Source organism: Corvus cornix, chromosome 28 (assembly GCF_000738735.6).
Source record: "Corvus cornix cornix isolate S_Up_H32 chromosome 28, ASM73873v5, whole genome shotgun sequence".
Lineage (NCBI taxonomy): Eukaryota > Metazoa > Chordata > Aves > Passeriformes > Corvidae > Corvus > Corvus cornix.
The window spans coordinates 1,287,074-1,305,868 of NC_046356.1; the positions used below are offsets into that span (position 1 = coordinate 1,287,074).

The 18,795-nt window shown below is 52.4% G+C and overlaps 1 protein-coding gene across 1 annotated transcript in view; it reads right to left on the bottom strand.

The window, feature by feature from the left end:
* The window catches only part of REXO1 (RNA exonuclease 1 homolog), a 46,544-nt gene extending 28,727 nt beyond the window's left edge, over positions 1-17,817 (bottom strand). The window contains 3 exon segments of the mRNA XM_039566168.1: positions 1,602-3,364; positions 17,568-17,695; positions 17,697-17,817. Coding sequence (XP_039422102.1) covers positions 1,602-3,364; positions 17,568-17,695; positions 17,697-17,755 — 1,950 coding nt within the window. The 5' untranslated portion in view covers positions 17,756-17,817.
* Positions 17,818-18,795: the final 978 nt, after the last annotated feature.

The following is an 18,795-nucleotide window of genomic DNA, read 5'->3' on the forward strand; positions in this document are numbered from 1 at the left end:
CCTCCAACCCAACCCATTCCAGGATTCTATGAAGCCTCCCAGGTAAGAGAGCTGCCTCACCTGGCACCCCTGCACTGCAGTCAGATGGAAAACACAGATACAAGTTTGGGATGTTTTCTCAATGTTGGCAAATTTGTCACCTTTTACATCTGTAAAGCTCTTCCCAATCCCATTCCCTGAACACCTGGTACAGCAAAATCATCCCAGCCAGGGATGCTGAGGGTGCTGGGTCTGACAGCAAGTCACACACCCCTGCCTGAGCCCAGGAGCTGCTCCCAGCTGGATGGTTTGTCTTGCTGCCCAGTGAAACTGGGATGTCAGAAGATGAAGGACGAGTTTTGTCTGCTCCTACTTCCCTGCTTCAGATGCTGTGGGAGGATCACTGCCAGAAGCTGCTTTCTAACCTTTTACATGTAGAAACATGGAATTGTTAAGGCTGGAAAAGACCTTTAAGATCATCAAGTCCAACCATCAACCAGCACCACCACCATGGTCACCACTAAGCTCTGTCCCAAGTGCCACATCCACTTGTTTTTTGAACACTTCCAGGGATGGTGACTCCACCACTGCCCTGGGCAGCCCCTTCCAGTGCTTGACAACCCTTTCTGGGAAGAAATTTTCCCCATATCCAGCCCAAACCTCCCCTGGCCCAGCCTGAGGCCGTTCCCTCTCCTCCTGTCCCTGTTCCCTGCGAGCAGAGCCCGACCCCCCCAGCTGCCCCCTCCTGACAGGGACTTGTGCAGAGCCACAAGGTCCCCCCTGAGCCTCCTTTGCTCCAGCCTGAGCCCCTTTCCCAGCTCCCTCAGCCTCTCCTGGGGCTCCAGCCCCTTCCCAGCTCCGTTCCCTTCTCTGGACACGCTCCAGCCCCTCAATGTCCTTCTCGTCATGAGTTCTCCACTCTGTTCTAATCTTCAAAACCGAGAGGTTTCCATCCTCCAGGGACCAGTCAGTCACTGCCAAAACTCTTTTTATGTAAATACTGTCTTTTTACCTCCTTAGTCTGAAGCCCCTGGTACCACTGGAAGAAATTCTACCCTCCATTTCTTGCTTGCACCACCCACAAGCTATCCAGAGATCCTCAGGAACTACCTGCAGCATGCATTTAGAATAGGAAAGAGGAATTTGGGGACAAAGTGTCGGTGACAAATACTGGACTTGCACCAACACCCTGTCCAGGTTCTACCTGTCCCTATGTTCCTTAAACTCTGCTGCAACAAGAAGGCAGTGCCCAGACTGGCAATCTCAGATTGGCTTTGAAACCCCCAAAACTCACTCCCTGCAGCCTTTTCTCCCAAGGTTGCCAAGCAATCCACACTCCCAAGGTTCTCAGGCCAGACAGCAGTAACTGATAACCCTGAAAGCTGAAAGCCTTCCACACAAAAGGGAACTGAACCCTCACATTTCACAGCAGCTTTCAACCCAGCAGGTAAACTCAGGTGCAAACACTTCCAAGCACTCAGTCATGACAAGGATGAGATTCTCCCAACACACGGAATCTCCCTCTTCAGCTGCTTGAGATAAGCAACACCACTAAACCGAACCAGCATCCTTGCACCTTTGGAGGGGAGAGCACACACACAACCAGCCCAACCCAGCATTACCTGTTTCCCCAGCCTTCCCTTGTCTTCAGTTTTCACATCTTTAGATTCATTAAAGATCCTCAGACACTCTTCCATGGGATCTGACTCGAAGTCCACATCTTTCTCAAGGATGGAATAATCAATGTCATCAGATGTTGAGGAAGATGATGACGACTTGGACAACTTGGAGCGCTTCACTTTCTTTGTCCTGTCCTTGTCACTCTCAGAGGCTGAGCCAGAGTCGGCCCCATCCGAGTCCGAGCCCACATCAAGTAAGGAGGAGGACAAAGGCCGGCCTTTGTCATCGTCATCTCCACTCTCATCTCCAAACAGGTCCACGTGACTCAAACTCTGCTGCTTCCGACCCTTCTTCGGGTCTCCTTTTCCAGCAGAACTGACCTTGTCTTTCTTTTGCTCCAGGGAACTCTTGGTCCCTTTCTCTTTGTTTTTACGACCAGAGCTTTCCTTGCCATTTTTCACATCAGCTGTTTTGCTCTGCGAGTCCTTCTTGCTGCTCCCCACTTTCTCTGTGCCCTTGGTAACACCTTCGCTCTTGCTTTTCCCTGAACTGCTGGTGGTGGACTTGGATTTTTCTTTCTTACACCCATCCACCTTTTCTGACTTCTGTTTTTCAGGTTTCTTCAAGTTCCCATCTGCTTTCACTTTGACACTTTTGTCTTTGCAGTTTTTCTCTTCATTCTTGATTTTTAATTTTTCTTCTTTCTTGAGCACTTTGTCTTTGTCTGTATTTTTATTTTTCTCCTTCTTCCCAGCCTCACTGAGGCCTGGTGTTTTACTAACATCTGTTTTCTTCCTTTTTGTTTTGTCTTTGGAGTCTTTGTTTTTATTTTCAATTTCCTTGTTGTTCTTACCAGAACACAACTTCACTGCTTTTGGGTTCTTGTCTGGTGAGTTCTTGGCAAGGTTTTTCTGTGAATTTGGAAGGTCCTCCCTGCGCTGTGCTGCTTCTTTGCTCTCCTGGGAAGCAGAGCCATCCACTTTGGTGCTCTGCTCTTTGCTGGACTCACTCGAGTTGTTTGACTCACCCTCAGAACCACCTTTTGAGGGTGAACTACCAGAAGCTGTTTTATATTCCACCTCAGCCTCATCTTCAGAGGAGGAGAACCTGGCCAACACCTCATCGTCATCAGGATCTTCACAGAGCTTCTTCCTTGATGGAGAATAAGACTCCTCATAATCAGAGGCCCTTTCCCTTTTGGACCCCTTGGTTGTGGCTTTGCCCAACAGCCTGGCAGAGTAATTGGAAAGGGGGTCGTATTCCAAGTCTGTGGAGGGCTTGGAGTCATCAATCACATATTTATTGTTAGTGACAGTGCTGCTGTATTTTTTATTCTGCACTACAGCCTTGGGGACATATTCCAGTGAGCTCCCTTTGGAGCGGGAGGAATCCAGAGTGTATTTACTGGACCGGCCAGCAGCAGCCAGAGGAGTGGGGTTGTAGTCTGAGTTATTACTGAAGTTGTAGCTCCCTGGATTATACTCCAAGGAGGCAAAGGAATCATTCTGAGGCCCAGCAGCCGACACAGGTGAGTTTGAAATGAGTGAGGAGCCCTCTGAAGCACCCAACTCCTTCGTGGTTTCCAGGAGCTCCTCGTACTTCTTCTGCTCCCTCTCCACTTCGTTCTTCACTGCCTCAATGGCCTTGTTGACCAGCTCCAGCTCCAGAATTCCGGGTGTGACATCTGTAATGTCAGCCAGGGTGCCATCCTCCGCCTCCAGTGAGGGCCTGGGAAGCTCTGGGTTGTAGGGATCATAGCCTCGCTCTGGAAAGAGGAAAGAAAATCATTTACTGCCAGCAATTCAAGTACAATTTAAAAGAGGTCTTTTCAAGGTCTGCTCTGATCAAACCCCAACACTGAATGACACAACCAGAAGCCACAGTCTTGCACCACAGAATAAATAAATGTTGGATACCAAAAGCCACCAGTGATGTTCTCTGGCCTAGACTAGACCAGATTGTACAAACTACTCCCAGGACTAAAGATCTGCTAACAAAGTGCTTTTAATACTCATGGAAAAGCTCTATAAATTAAATATTCTTCAGGGCACCAAAGAATAATCACTGTATTAGGCCCAAGGGGAGCTGATTGTGCACAGAATTATCTGCTTAATTCAATGAAGCCACCAAGGAGGAAAGAGGATTCCTGCAAGAAAATGTGGATTAGATTCTCACTTCTCACTGCCAACACCTAAAGCCCACCAAGAGCATCCAATATTCCTCAAGGCTCAGTGTTTCTCCTGGCAGCTGCAGGAAAACCAGTCTGATCTGGACTGATAAACTGAGAGCTGCTGGGAAGGAAAAATTACAACAGGCAACACAACTCAGCCATTCAGATCAACCACCAAGACAAGAACACTGAACACCCAAAATATTTCCCTTTTCAGGAAAGTCCCTTCAGTGGCCTCTCTTCCACATCCAGCCTGGAGGAGCGGAGGCTCCAGGGAGAGCTCCGAGCCCCTTGCAGGGCCTAAAGGGGCTCCAGGAGAGCTGCAGAGGGACTGGGGACAAGGCATGGAGGGCCAGGACCCAGGGAATGGCTTCCCAGTGCCAGAGGGCAGGGCTGGATGGGATCTTGGGCAGGAATTGTTCCCTGGGAGGGTGGGCAGGCCCTGGCACAGGGTGCCCAGAGCAGCTGGGGCTGCCCCTGGATCCCTGGCAGTGGCCAAGGCCAGGCTGGACATTGGGGCTTGGAGCAGCCTGGGACAGTGGGAGGTGTCCCTGCCCATGGCAGGGGTGGAATGAGATGATTTTTAAAGTCCCTCCTAACCCACACCATTCCAGGACTCCAGCAAAGACAGTGGCATTTAGCAAACCCACAGAAGCTACAGGAACATTAACGGCTGCTTTTTGACTCTGAACTGCTTTCAGCCCTTGTTTTATCACAGCGTCTCTGGATGCTGACATTCCAGAGGAACTTTTGTTCTCTGCTACAAGGACAGTACTAAAACTGGCTCTCAAACATGGGTATGCAGAAGACCCAAACAATAAGCAAAGAGATAGAAGACAGGAAATAAAAAACCTCTCAGGTCTAAGAGGGATGAGAGAATTTCTTGTAACAGTCAGAAACAAACCGTATTAAAAGAGCTGTTTCTACCATTCTCGTAAGACTGAGGCGTTTGGGGTTTTTTGGAGGGGGAGGCAGGGGTAGGTTTGGGGTTTTTTAGAGAGGATGCATGAATGCCCAGCTTCCTTTGGCAACAGGAAAAGGATCTGTCTAGCAGTTGGCAGAACTGGCCCCCAAGGAAGCAGAATGAAAGAGGCTGGGTTAAAATAAAGGCAGCGGTTTCAGAAAATGCTTTTTAACCCTTTGGGTTTGTGAAGTTTTTTTCCAAACCAATTAGCTCCTGATTGAACGGGGACTCTGGGCAGCGTGCTGTCACCACCTTCCACAGGCCTGTCTGAGCCCTGTTCAGAGCCAGAAACACGGGGGAAGAGGAACAAGGTGCTATTTCTATAAGCAGTTCCCCTCCAGCTATTGCAGAGAGCTGTAATGATGACACAAAGAGCATTTCCAAACCCAGGGTGTGCTCCTCCCTTGGACAGCCAGCACAGCCAGGGACAGAGGGAGCGAGCAGGTGACAAACCAGGACAGTGGGCACTGCACAGGCCAATTCCTGGTTAGAAACCTTGAAGAAAAGCAGGCAACAAGGAAGAAACACGAACAAAGCCATATGCAAACAGCAGCAGCATCAAGGCAAGGGTATGTACAGCTTATCAAAATGATTAGGGGTAAGATCAGCCTAAGAAGTGGTAAGGAGCAGACAGCCCTCCACGCCCACCACTCATCTCTGACCATGGTGTGAAACATCAGCTCCACACTGGACAAAAGGACCGGTGCACTGAAGCCTGGAGGAGTCAGCTACTACTCTCTACATCAGAATTGAGACCTAAAATTCGGCACAAATATTTTAAGGGAACTGCTGAAAGCAGGGCTAAATATGAGATGGTCTGCAAACAGAGAACCCAGAGTCTGGATCTAGAGACTTGCCAAAATAAAGCAACAAACCCTAACCAAACAAAAGCCATCTTGTCCATGCAGAAAACCAAACTATTTTAAATGTATCAGGATCAGGGAAAGCAGAGGGCAACCCCAGCACGGATCTGGTGTCTGGGTCTCTGCTGTTCATCTCTAGCATAAAACTCCTGGCACATTTTCTGTGGCTGGAATGGCCAGATGAAAACACACATTGTAACCTCAGGACAATCCCCAGGCTTTGAGGCAGGGCAGGGGAAGAGCTCTTGTGGAAGTGTGGGGGAGGCCTGATGGATTCTCCAGCACTGCTGATCAAAGGATGCCTGGCCATGAAAGACTTGTGTAAGTGGCTCCACGATGGCCATCAGCACCATCCCCTCTGGCCACGAGGCATCTGCTGATAATGCAGCAGAAACACAGAAGGAGGGGGGTTTATTTCTATGAAAACACACACACAAATATATATACATATATAAATGATGAGGCATAAACACACAAGTCTCCAAATCAGAGATCTTCAACCTGCTATTTGAAATCAGAGCAGCTTTTCAGCTGCCAAACTACACTCCCAGGAACCAGGAAAGGGAAGGATCTTCCTACCACTGGGATGTGACACTCAAAGGAGTCTGCTTCACCTTTTCCTTTATTCCTCTTCCTTTCACTAACCTGGCTACTCAGGGTGTACAGGAGGAGCTACACTGGGGTTGCTGCTCTGATGTACCAATGGCTGCAGTTCCTGAGGCACTCCGAGTGAAATAACTCTTTTTGGAGGGATGGAAAGCAGAGTCTGCTCTGTCCCTCAGGAATCACGAGATAATGAGACTTGAGATGCCAACTCCTTGCAGGATTGTGAACTAAACACTTTTTAAAGTACAAACTATTTTAATAAATTAATGTACCTCAGACATATGAAATAACTCTCCTGAGGCACAAAAGGTGAGGATACCATCAATGTTATAGAAAACAAGTTATTAATATTTTACACAGAACCTCAGTGAACATTTTACTTAACCCAGACCTGCTTTAGAACACACCCAACTGAGCTGTGCTTAAATCAGCCATTGCAGCACAGAAAACATGGAAGCATAAAACAAGATTCTGCCTAAAAAAAAAAACCGGGCTGATGGGTTTTTTCCCTGATTATTGTCACGCTGGTTGTGGAACATGAGGCCTCAGTTCCAAGGTGGAGCTGGATTATTACAAAGCTTCCCTGAGCCAGAGACTGACTCCTCACTGGTCCTTCTAGTTTGGGCAACAGGCAAGGGCAGTAAACAAAGCTGACATTAAAGAAGAGTGGGAGGACAAGGTCGCCTGGGTGAAGGTAAAACTTAATTTACAGTGAATCATTCCAGAGAAAAGTTTTTCCTTTTTTTTGTCCAGCCCTGCCACAGCATGTACCTGAGATGCTTTAAATACAGAAAAGCCCAAATGTGTGACAGGTGCTGGCCAATGCAAACCTGCAGGTTTTGGAAAAGGAGTCCAGCTCTTGAATGCACGCAGGGAACAGAATCCCAGGATGGTTTGGGTTAGGAGGGACCTTAAAGCTCCTCCAGTCCCACCCCTGCCATGGGCAGAGACACCTTCCACTGTCCCAGGGTGTTCTAAGCCCCATCCAACCTTGGACACTTCCAGGGATGCAGCAGCCACAGCTGCTCTGAGCAACTGGATGACAACTGCTTCTTCCAGATCCAACAGAGCTGCTCAGCTGCTGCCAGACAAAAAGGCAGCAAAAATGAAAAACTTCCAAATTTACAGCAATTAGGAATTCAAAATGAAAGGCTTTGCTGGCCAAGCTGCAGAGGGACCAGCACAGGTCAAAAGACACTGAACCTTTCTTGTAGTGAACCCACAAGAGAGACACTGAGGGGCTAGAGCTGGGGAAGGGGCTGGAGCACCAGGAGAGGCTGAGGGAGCTGGGAAAGGGGCTCAGCCTGGAGCAAAGGAGGCTCAGGGGGGACCTTGTGGCTCTGCACAAGTCCCTGACAGGAGGGGGCAGCCGGGGGGGTCGGGCTCTGCTCGCAGGGAACAGGGACAGGAGGAGAGGGAACGGCCTCAGGCTGGGCCAGGGGAGGTTTGGGCTGGATATTGGAAAAATTTCTTCCCAGAAAGGGTTGTCAGGCACTGGCACAGGCAGTGATGGAGTCCTCATCCCTGCAAGTGTTCAAAAATCGTGGGCATGTGACACCTGGGGATGTGGTTTAGTGGTGACTGTGGCCAACTGTTGGACTCAATCTCACAGCTCTTTTTGATTTTCAAGCCCTGCTGCTGCTGAAGTCACCCATTCCCTTGGGTCACCTGCAGCTGGCAACAAAAAGGTGCATTCATGGCGAGGTGGGCAAGGTGAAAGCTGTTTGGAGACTCTCTGGAAAAGGAAAAAATAAAGGCGTTTTTATTTCACGTCATCGGAACAGCTTTGTTGGTTTAAGAGCTCGCTGTGTTTACAGTGCCAGCACTCAGCAAAGGGACAACCTCTGTGATTGCAGGAGAATTATCACCGCTGGAAAATCATTCTGAGCTTTTCATTTAACACTTCACAGAAGAGACAGCAGTTCCTCAAGAACAAAATGTTTCAGAGAGGCTTTACCAGCAGCCTGAGTTCTGCTGCTCTTCAGAATTAAAGAGCACACAAGAAATGGCAGGTTTTGGCACAGAGCTCATTTGTCGGGACCCAAAGCAAATTTCCAACAATTAATTTAACAAGAATATGCAACCGCTTGGAAATAATTAACACTGAGATTTAAAATAGTACATTTCAAATAATCATCCAGAGGAAATGGGTTAGGAGGGCAGGGAAGGGGAGCTAAGAGAAATGTTTCTTCAACTTTAAACTTAACCCTAGTCCAAGGATTTGTTTTGCTCCTTTTTTGTGTTTTTGAGAAGTAAATTTAATTATAAAATTAAGCGTTAAAAGCAGAGATAACCTTGTCCTGGTCAAGGAACATCAGGAAGCAAGGTTTGAGAGGTATTGGAGGCAGAAGAATCCTGTGCACCCCACTCCTTGGATTTGTTCCTCCAGGGGAGCTATTTCATGCCACAGACTCAAAGTACACCATGAACCTCCACAGTCATTTCTTTAGTGGAAAAACGGATGCAGATATGAGAAAAGAAAGTCTGATATTAGCAAGGCTGAAAAAAAGCCTGAACAGTCATCTCTCACTCCAAGGTATTTTTAGCCCTGCTGGGACCCAGCCTGGGCAGCGCTGGTTTCTCCAGGTGTTGTGGCCAATGGGCCACCTGTCCCCGTGGGCTGAACCCCAGGGGTGACACAGCACAGGGAGGGGGTCACACAGAGGGACCAGAGCAGCCAGACACCACCTCTGCATTGTACTCTGAGCCATTTCCTCAGCTCAGCCATCCCAGACTGAGGGCAGGCAGTGGCCAGGGAGAAATCATGGAATGGTTTGGGTTGGAAAGGACCTTGAAGCCCATCTTGTTCCTGGACCCCTTCTACTGTCCCAGGCTGCTCCAAGCTCCAATGTCCAGCCTGGCCTTGGCCACTGCCAGGGATCCAGGGGCAGCCCCAGCTGCTCTGGGCACCCTGGGCCAGGGCCTGCCCACCCTCCCAGGGAACAATTCCTTCCCAAGATCCCATCCAGCCCTGCCCTCTGGCACTGGGAAGCCATTCCCTGGCTCCTGGCCCTCCAGGTCCTTGTCCGAAGTCCTGCTCTCCTGAGACAGGGGCCTGCCCAGGTGGGTTCATTGCAGCAGGAGCAGCTCCAGAGTGTCCTTCCCGAGCTGGAAGTGTTATCAGGGAACGACTCACTCAGTAGGAAACTCATGAGAGCACATCCCACAAAGCAGCTCAGACAGAAATGCCCCAGGATGCAGCACCGACCTCCTCAGTTTATTCAAGAAAACACAGTTTTGGGCAGTTTTATCTCTGGTGCAGCAAAACAAGAATCTGAAGGGTCCTCAAGCCACTGAACGTGGTAGCTTCACCCTCCTGGTGGCTTCACAGAGAGCCCCCAGAGACACCTGGGACTGTCACTGCCTCCCACAGCAACACCAGTTAAATCCAGGGATGCAAAGCCAGGACACGATGACCTGGCCCACACAAACCCCTCGTTCCCATCCCTCTATCCCCAGAATCACCGACAGTCCCACCCACGCTGGTGGAAAACAGCAAAGAGCATCGAGGTCTGTGACACATTTTCCTAAGAGGAAATCACACCATTGGCACATTTCTCCCATAACTTAGGAAAGGATGTGAGAATCCCAACTGGTGGATTGGCCAGGACAGGCAGAGGACAAAGACTGGCACCCAAAATACACCCTGACCCCATGGCCTGTCATGCACAGGCTGGAAGGAGTCTCACCGTTTGAAAATCTGGATAGTCAATGTTTGGGTTCTTTGGAGATCTTTCCATTCCCCCTCTCAGTTTAGCTCTGAAGTTACTCCTCAAAATACAAGAAAAGTTGAAATTCTGTTTGGGGGAAAAAAACCAACAAACTTAACAGAGATTTGTTTTTTTCTGTTTCTGAGAAAAAGACCAAAAAACACTTCCACATCTCCTGTGGATAGTGTTGGATAAAACTAAGGATCTACTCCAAAATGTAATTAGCAGAGCAAGTCTTTTCAAAGAAAAAAAAAGTATTTAAATATTTCAAATATTCTGGTGTCTTCTTTTCCCTCTATTCAACTCCACCTTGAAAACCTACCTCAACCAGCAGAGTCACAAGCAGCAACACCCACCTGTCCTTTAATTTTCCAGCCTTTTTCTAGTGTGCTCAAGATAAGTTATCTTCTCCACACCTGTCTCATTTCTTTAACTAGTGTGGGTGAAAAATTCCCACTTAAGACAAGAAAAAAAAAAAAAAACAACCAAAACCCAACTACTTCAACTCAGTCACAACTGGACACTTGGAAAACGAAGTCAAAAGCTAAAGAAAAGCACCTTTCAAGCTGTATTACATTAAAACACTTCAGTTGCGATGTATGAAAGGCTAAAAGCAAAACCTAAGCTGTTTTTAAAACCTATCTGGCTTCAAACAATTCAAAAGCTGGAATTAAAACTCTGCAGCTCCTTTAGGACTCAGACACCTGCAGCTCCTTGGCCACTTTTAACCACAGAACCCAACACCCCCAGCACAACCCTCACTTCAATAAAAACCCAAAATCCCCAAGGAAATGAAAACCCTCCAAAGCCAAGCTGAGCTTTTTACACACTCCACATGTTCCAGAGGCAGATGCCCAAGGACTCAGGTCTCCTGGGAAATGAATGGCGAGAAGCCTCCCTGGAGAAGTCGCTTCTCTCCAGCTGCTCCTTCCCAGCCGCACCCCCCAAACCACGACCTCACCCCGCAGGAAGCCAAAAACTTCACAGAGAGTTACCTGAGCTGCCCGGGGTCAATAAACACTGCAGATACTTGTTCATGCTGGAGCTGCCCGGTGCTGCTGAGACAGCCCGGCAGGGGCTGCAGGCAGCACGCGGTGCCCGGCTGCTGACACAGCACTTCGTGGGAACTGGGGCAGGACCCGCCCGAGTCCCGCCTTCACCCTCGTGGGCTCCCAGCTCGGTCGGGCTTGGAGTGTCTGCAGGGGCTTCCCGACCCCTTTCCTCTCTCCTAGCGCTGCTCCCCTCACCTTGGAGGAGTTCCTGACCTCCTCCTCCTCCTCCTCTCACCGCTCGCCAACTGCAGCTGCTTTTGGCTTGGTTTGAGCTGCACACGTTGGTGTGTGCGGTGGTTCCCCAAACATCCATCCCCCGGTGGTGCTGTGCCCCCAGCCCGACCCCAACACCCCCCCAGCTCTCCAGCCGGCAGGGGAGGAGGTGGCAGGGCTGGGACACAGCCTGGCCCTGCCTGTCGGTGCCTGCCCAAGCCCACGTGAGCCAGCCCAGCGCCTCCGCCTCGCCCAGCACAGGGAACACGCTCCGGGAAGCCCTGGATTAGTGAGTCGTGCTTCCCACTAGCGCGGCGGGGCTTGGCTAGAGATTAAAAACATAAATCAGAGCAAGTGTTCAAACGTCAGGGAAGATATCCCAGAGGGGAGAGGGAGGTCCCAGGAGCGCAGACAAAGGGCTCCTGGGCAGGTGGAGAGGAGCCGGGTACTCACCAGCACTGGCACAACTCCAGCTGTGCCAAACCCCAAAGCCTGCTGGCCTGATGGAGATCTGCTCCCGCCTCCTGCTTTTCACACATCTGGAATTGGCCCACGTGGGGAGACTCGGACTCGGGGCGGAATCTCCCCACAGTCACAGAAAGATCAAAAATGGGAAGTGTCCTGTGAGCCCACACTGAAATCCCGGCACAAAGGGCACCTGCACTGTCCCCCCCCAGGAAACTGCCCCAACTGACAGTGCAGGGAAATCACCACTAATCCCAAACGGCTGAGAAGATACATCCGACATCAACATCAATTGATTTTTCACTCTTCATTTCAAAACTTGGTTAAAAATAAAATCCACTGGTGGCTTTTTGGTAATTACTGTCCTAAACACAAATGTGGGGGGAAAAAGCAGAATTGATGCCCCCTCCCAGTTCACGGACTAGAGCACCCAACACTGAACACCTGCTTTGCTCTCTCAGAGAAATGATACTGAAAACACTTCATGGGCTTCTACTTCTCCTGTAGCAAATACAGTAATTAAAGCTCTTTGCTGAGATGATCTTGCACAACATCCATTCCAGGAAGGAAAATGCACTGGGAAAGACCTTTTTTTCATCCTTTTTAGGCACGGTGTGAACATGCCCTGCAATGTGAGTCACGCCAAGGCTCTAAATCCCAGCCTGTGCCACGGCTGCTCCCACCAAACAGGCACAGCCCCTCAGCAAAGTCCTGTGTGAGTAACCTGACAATAGCCCTGATCCTGTGGGGACATGTGGGGTGATTAAAGCTGGGTTTTAATTAAAGAGACTCTTTAGGTTTTACCAAGTATCACAGAACCATAGAATGTCCTGAGCTGGAAGGGACCCTCAGGGATCATCAGTGCAGCCCCTGGCCCTGCACAGACACCCCAACAACCCCAGCCTGGGCATCCCTGAGAGCGCTGTCCAAACGCTCCTGCAGCTCTGGCAGCCTCGGGGCCGGGCCCATTCCCTGGGGAGCCTGGGCAGTGCCCAGCAGCCTCGGGGGGATCATCTGGTCACAGCCATCCTATGTGGCTGCTTTTGGGCAGAAGAAGGGAGAGGTGAAGTGCCTCCTGCACCAGTGACAGGATCTGGAGATCAAACTGGGGAGATAAGCCCAAGGATTTCTCCTCTCTTGACCTGAGCCCAACAGTGTTGCAGCAGCTCATTGTGTGTCAATCACACAGAGGAGCAGAACTCTGTCCCTGACACCTTCCACAGATTTGATCCAGGTCTAACCTGCAAAGCTTTCTACGTCCAGATAGAAAATCCACACAGCAAGAAAACCTGCCCCACAAGCTTTGGACCACATGAGAAAACTGCTGAGCAGCTCAGTACACCCCACTGCTGAATAAAGTACTTCAGGCAGGGTGCTGAAAGCCTGGCTGGCTCTTCCCATCTCACACGAACACAAGGATCAGGACCTGAGGGAGTGGCTGGAGCTGGGTCAGGGCTGGGCATGGAGCTCAGGGAAAGGTTCTTCCCCCCGAGGCTGCTGGGCACTGCCCAGGCTCCCCAGGGAATGGGCCCGGCCCCGAGGCTGCCAGAGCTGCAGGAGCGTTTGGACAGCGCTCTCAGGGATGCCCAGGCTGGGGTTGTTGGGGTGTCTGTGCAGGGCCAGGGGCTGCACTGATGATCCCTGAGGGTCCCTTCCAGCTCAGGATATTCCAGGATTCTGTGATCAGAGCAGACCAAAGAGCTCAGAGCCCCAAACCTGGAAGCAGCTTTCTGCTCTGGGTTCAAAAACATCCACCTCTGAAACACCCCCTGACAGCATCAAACCAGCAAACCAGGGCTGCCTACCTTAAGATATTTATGAAGAGCTGTATTATGCCTCTTTTATGTCTTTCAGCATACTCAGGACCTCGACTTTAAAGAGAGACCTATTTTTCCCCTCTACAGCTCTTGAAAAGACGCTTTTAGGACTGAAGGCAGCTCTTCCCTCCTCCTTACAGCGCATGCTTTCAAAGCACTTCACACACATTCAATAATCTTTTCATCCTGCTCTGAAGCAGGTGGGTTTTAGTCGTCTCAGAGATGGAAAGAGCACTTCAGCCAAGTCAGGATGAGAATTTGCAATCTCCAGATTCCCAGTCCTGGATGGAAAACACCCCATCAGCCCCAGCCCCTTGCTCAGTGCTCAGCTAGCACAGAATTTTCCCAAACCTCCAAGGCAGCCACATTCTGTTACCACACAGGCAGATCCCTGCAGTAAAACACAGGAACGGATTTCCCACACCAAGCATTCCATGTTTCAGACCCCAGTTCAAACGTGCCCCTCACTCAGCATGTTTGTATTTATGGAGCTGCTTCCAGGCAGGAAGGAAAGAGAATGCCTGACACATCCAGACAGCAGCAGTCAGGGAAAACTCAGTCCTGCTGCTCCTGCAGATCTCCAAGGGGCATGGAGGGCACTTCACCACTGTCCCCCAGTGCTTGGGAGCACAGGAGCACTGCATGAAAAACAGAGATCCTGTTATGAACACCTGAACCTTGGGAAGTCTGGAACGGTGAGGGTGGGCAAAAAAGGAGGGGAACAGTGCTACATCCCACTAATTCATCTTTTCACATCCTCTCTGCTCCATCTGGCACATGCCCACAGCCCTCCTCACCCCCCCCCAGCCTGCCAGGGCCAGCTCCACTCTCAGTTTTCAAAAGCTCCTTTCAAAGCTACGAAATTGCACCAAGAGTTTTGGGGTTCCTGCCAATCCTCCGGTGATCCTCAAACATCAAAGCCAGCCCCAACCTCGAATCAATATGCTTAGCAGGCCGCTCCTTTAGATGTTATCCTTTTTTTCTAGGCACCATCCCAGAAAACACCAATCTGTGCTGTAGCTCTTGGTGTAGAAACCCACCTGCCTTGGCAAAAAAATGACGCTTTTAAAGCTTCTTTATCGAGTGATGTGATTAAATAGGTCAGATCTGCCCAAGTGCACGGTCAGGAGGCTACTTCAAAACAAGACAGGCAGTTCCCCCGGCAGGGAGCAAGTCCTGGGGGATGGAGAACCTGCTCCCAGAAGATGGTTGCCTGGTTCTGGCTGAGCTACTACACCCTCTAGTGTAAATCCTACAGATCCTTCCAGGCGGCAAGAGCCTCAGGCAGGCAGGGAAGTGACAGGAGCACTTCAACCGGAATCAGAATCGTTCCCAGGAAGCTGAGCCAAGCACTGCCTGCAAAATTAACTGCAGAAGTGTCTCCTGCTCCTACAGGAATCAGGAACATTTTGTGACCCGCTGGAGTCGGTTCTAAAAGCCTGAGATTGCAGCAGGTCCATCGCTCATCTCCCATTTCTCAATTGGAATCACAGAATCCCAGACTCGTTCCGGTTGGAAAGGACCTCAAAGCCCATCCAGTGCCACCCCTGCCATGGGCAGGGACACCTCCCACTGTCCCAGGCTGCTCCAAGCCCCAATGTCCAGCCTGGCCTTGGGCACTGCCAGGGATCCAGGGGCAGCCCCAGCTGCTCTGGGCACCCTGGGCCAGGGCCTGCCCACCCTCCCAGGGAACAATTCCTGCCCAAGATCCCATCCAGCCCTGCCCTCTGGCACTGGGAAGCCATTCCCTGGCTCCTGGCCCTCCCTGCCTTGTCCCCAGTCCCTCTGCAGCTCTCCTGGAGCCCCTTTAGGCCCTGCAAGGGGCTCGGAGCTCTCCCTGGAGCCTTCTCCTCTCCAGGTGAGCACCCCCAGCTCTCCCAGCCTGGCTCCAGAGCAGAGCGGCTCCAGGAGAGCTGCTCCATAGCCCTCTCTGGACTTGCTCCAACAGCTCCCCGTCCTTCTCATGTTCAGAGCTGCCTGGAGGCAGCTCTGCAGGTCGGCGTCTACACAGAATCAACATTAAAAAGTGGCTGGAGGCCAAGCCTGAGCTGAGACAGAACTCACAGATCCCTGTTATGCCAGCCGTGCCATGTGCTAACGTGCCAAGAGTTTGGGAAAGAGGCAGGAACAGGCTCTGAGCCGGCTGCAGGGAGCAGGAGGCAGTGGCTGGAGCTCAGCCTTGTGATCCTGCTTCTTTCACAAGTGGCAGAAACTTCCCCTTGGCAAACCAGGCCCACATTATGGGTTCTATTTGCTAAAAAAACTCTTCTCTAAGTGCTGTAGATTAGGTTGGCTATCAGGAAAAATTCCTTCATAGAAGAAGTTGTCCAGCGTTGGAAGGGGCTGCCTGGGGCAGTGGTGGAGCCCCATCCCTGGAAGTGTTGGAACAACCTGTGGATGTGGCTCTTGAGGACATGGGTTAGTGGTGACCACGATGGGGCTGGCTGAAGGTTGGAGCTGATGAACTTGGAAGGCTTTTCCAACCTTAACAATTCCATGACTACATAAACTCCTACTCCCCAAAACTCAGTCTGCTTCTCCCACGCCTCTGACACGCCCAGGCCAAGCCTAGCAAGGCATTGGGTTATTTTTGTTGCCCTTCACACTCAGCTTACACCAACACTTCCAGCCAGCTCTGGGAGCCTCACACACTTTCCAGGGGCACCCAGAGGTTTTCCCTTCCCCACTTCAAACCCCAAACCCAGCCCCAGCTGTTATCAAGCACAGCAGCACCTGGTGCAGGCCAAAATGAGCAATTCCAGCTCCAAAACTGACACTCCACAGATATTTAAAGACATGCAGGAACAGCACACTGAAAGATAATTATAATCTAAAGAACCATCCTAAAGCATCCTAGGGAGCTTTTAAAATTCAAAAGAGCACTGAAAACAGCAAAAATTTTTGTCTTTCTAATGATTATCTGCCTGTGACAGCCCTGAGAATGCTTCTTTTATTTTAAATTAAACTAGTAGTGGTGGTAAATTGGCCTGGTAACCAGGAGGCATCAAGAATTAATCCCCTTCCAAACTTGAGAGCAACCCAAAGTTAAGCAAGCACACAAAAAACACAAGCTGGGCTTTGTTTTGGCAATTTTTGCTTCAGATTATTAGAGACCGTCCACACCAGGATTATTATGCCATTATACCTAACAGAAACAACAAAGCTTTGACAAAAAGAAAGCCAGCAGGGTCCTTCTAGGGAGAAGAATGAAGGCTTTTTTCTCCCAATAAATCAGGAGAACAGCAAATAATGTGTATAAATAAAAAGACAAGAGCTGCTGGAAGAATGGACAACAATAGCTCACTATTGATCCTTGTGGGTCTCTTCCAACTCAGGATACTCCATGACTATCTGATTCACTGGTTTTTTGTGCCAGGCTGCCTTTGCTAAGCCTGGCAGTGCTCTGTGCCCCACAAACCCCTCACGGGGGGGTGTCTGGCTGACCACAGCCCCCCAGTACGGGCCCAGCCTCCCCGATCCAGCAGCTCCTGAAGGGATCTAACGGCCCGGGAGCTGTCAGCAGGTTTGGAAATCGGCGCTGACACCTCAGCGCCACGTGAGCCGAGTGCCTGGAGCGCCAAAGAACGGGACCAGGGCAGCGCTGCCCTGCTGCAGCTGGGGCTGTCCCCGGACACGCTGGGAAGCTGCTCCCCTCCACCCTGTGTCCAACAGGATCCCACCGACCCCCATCGCTCTCTCACCCGGTGCGGCTGCAAAGCTCCTTCAAACCCTCCCTCGGACGAAGGACGAGGTGACAGCGCACGGCCCGGACAGGGCTGGGCACACGCAGCCACAGAGCCGCGGCACGGGGGGGCCGCACCGGGTGATACCGACAGAGCCCCGGGGGTCACCGCACTGGGAAGGGGCTACGGGGAGCGATCCCGCGGCGCTGCGAGGGCTCAGGGGAGCCGGAGGCACATTCGGGCCCTGAAGGGTGGGGAGAGGAGGAGGCCGGGCACGGTCTGCCCTTGCCGGGGGGAAAACACCCGGGGCACGGGGCGAAAGCGCGACCGGGCCGGGGGCGGCAGGGACGGGAACAGCCGCAGCCCGGGGAAGGGGTGAGGGGGAAGGTGAGGGGATACCGCGGCCCGACCGGGCCGGGCTGTACCTGCACCGTGTCCGAGCGAGAGCCCCACGCTGGGGTCGCCCGAGGCTCCGGAGGCTCCGCACGGCGCCGGGGCCACCGGGGGGTGCCGGAAGTGGCAGTAGGGCCTGCGGCATCCCGGCCCGGCCCCGACCCCCGGCGTTGAGGAACGGGCAGTCGATGCCGCGGAAGTAGCCGGTGGATCTGAGCATCCCGCCGGCTGCGGGGCGGGAGCGGGGCCGGGCGGGAGCGGGGCCGGGCGGGCGGAGGAGCCGCGGGCGGCCGGGACGGGCTCCTGCCTCACACGAGCGGTGCCGGCCCCGCCGCCATCTTGGGAGCGCCGGGCGCGGCAGCGAGGACCCCGCGACGCCACTGCCCGCACAGGGCTGCCCACGGCGCGCCTGAGAGCGGGGCGGGGCGGGGCTGGGGCGGGGCTGAGGGAGGGCCGGGAACGGGGACGGAATCCTGGAATGTCCTGAGCTGGATCCTACAGCGATCGTGGATCCAGCCCCTGGCCCTGCACAGACACCCCAACAAGCCCAGCCTGGGCATCCCTGAGAGCGCTGTCCAAACGCTCCTGCAGCTCTGGCAGCCTCGGGGCCGGGCCCATTCCCTGGGGAGCCTGGGCAGTGCCCAGCAGCCTCGGGGGGAAGAACCTTTCCCTGAGCTCCATGCCCAGCCCTGACCCAGCTCCAGCCGTTCCCTGGGCTCCTGTCCCTGTCCCAGAGCAGAGCTCAGCCCCTGCCCCTCCGCCTCCCCTCGGGAGGAGCTGCAGCCCCCAGGAGCCTCCCCTCAGTCTCCTCTGCTCCAGCTGAATCCCGGCGTTCCCGTTCCCTCGGGGCATGGCCGGGCAGCTGGAGCCGCCATCCAGAATCACCGCTCTCAGGGATGCCCAGGGTGGGATTGTTGGGGTGTCTGTGCAGGGCCGGGAGTTGGGATCGTTGATCCCTGTGGGTCCCTCGCAGCTCAGGATATTCCAGGATTCTGTAATCCAAGCTCGGCCGGGTTTAGCACATCCCCGTAGCGAGGGGAGCCACAGGGGTTGCGGGTACAGCCCGGGGCTACAGCCACCTCATCCTGCTGCCGAGCAGCCCCAGAGTCCCCGGCAGCCCCAGAACGAGTCCCCCGGCTGTGGGCACAGTGATGGTCATGGGTTCCCTGCTCTGTGGCCTGTCAGCCCAGCATCCTCAGCACAGACCACGGTGGAGCACCACTGACCACCACACCAGCACAGCCTGCAGATCCCAGCATG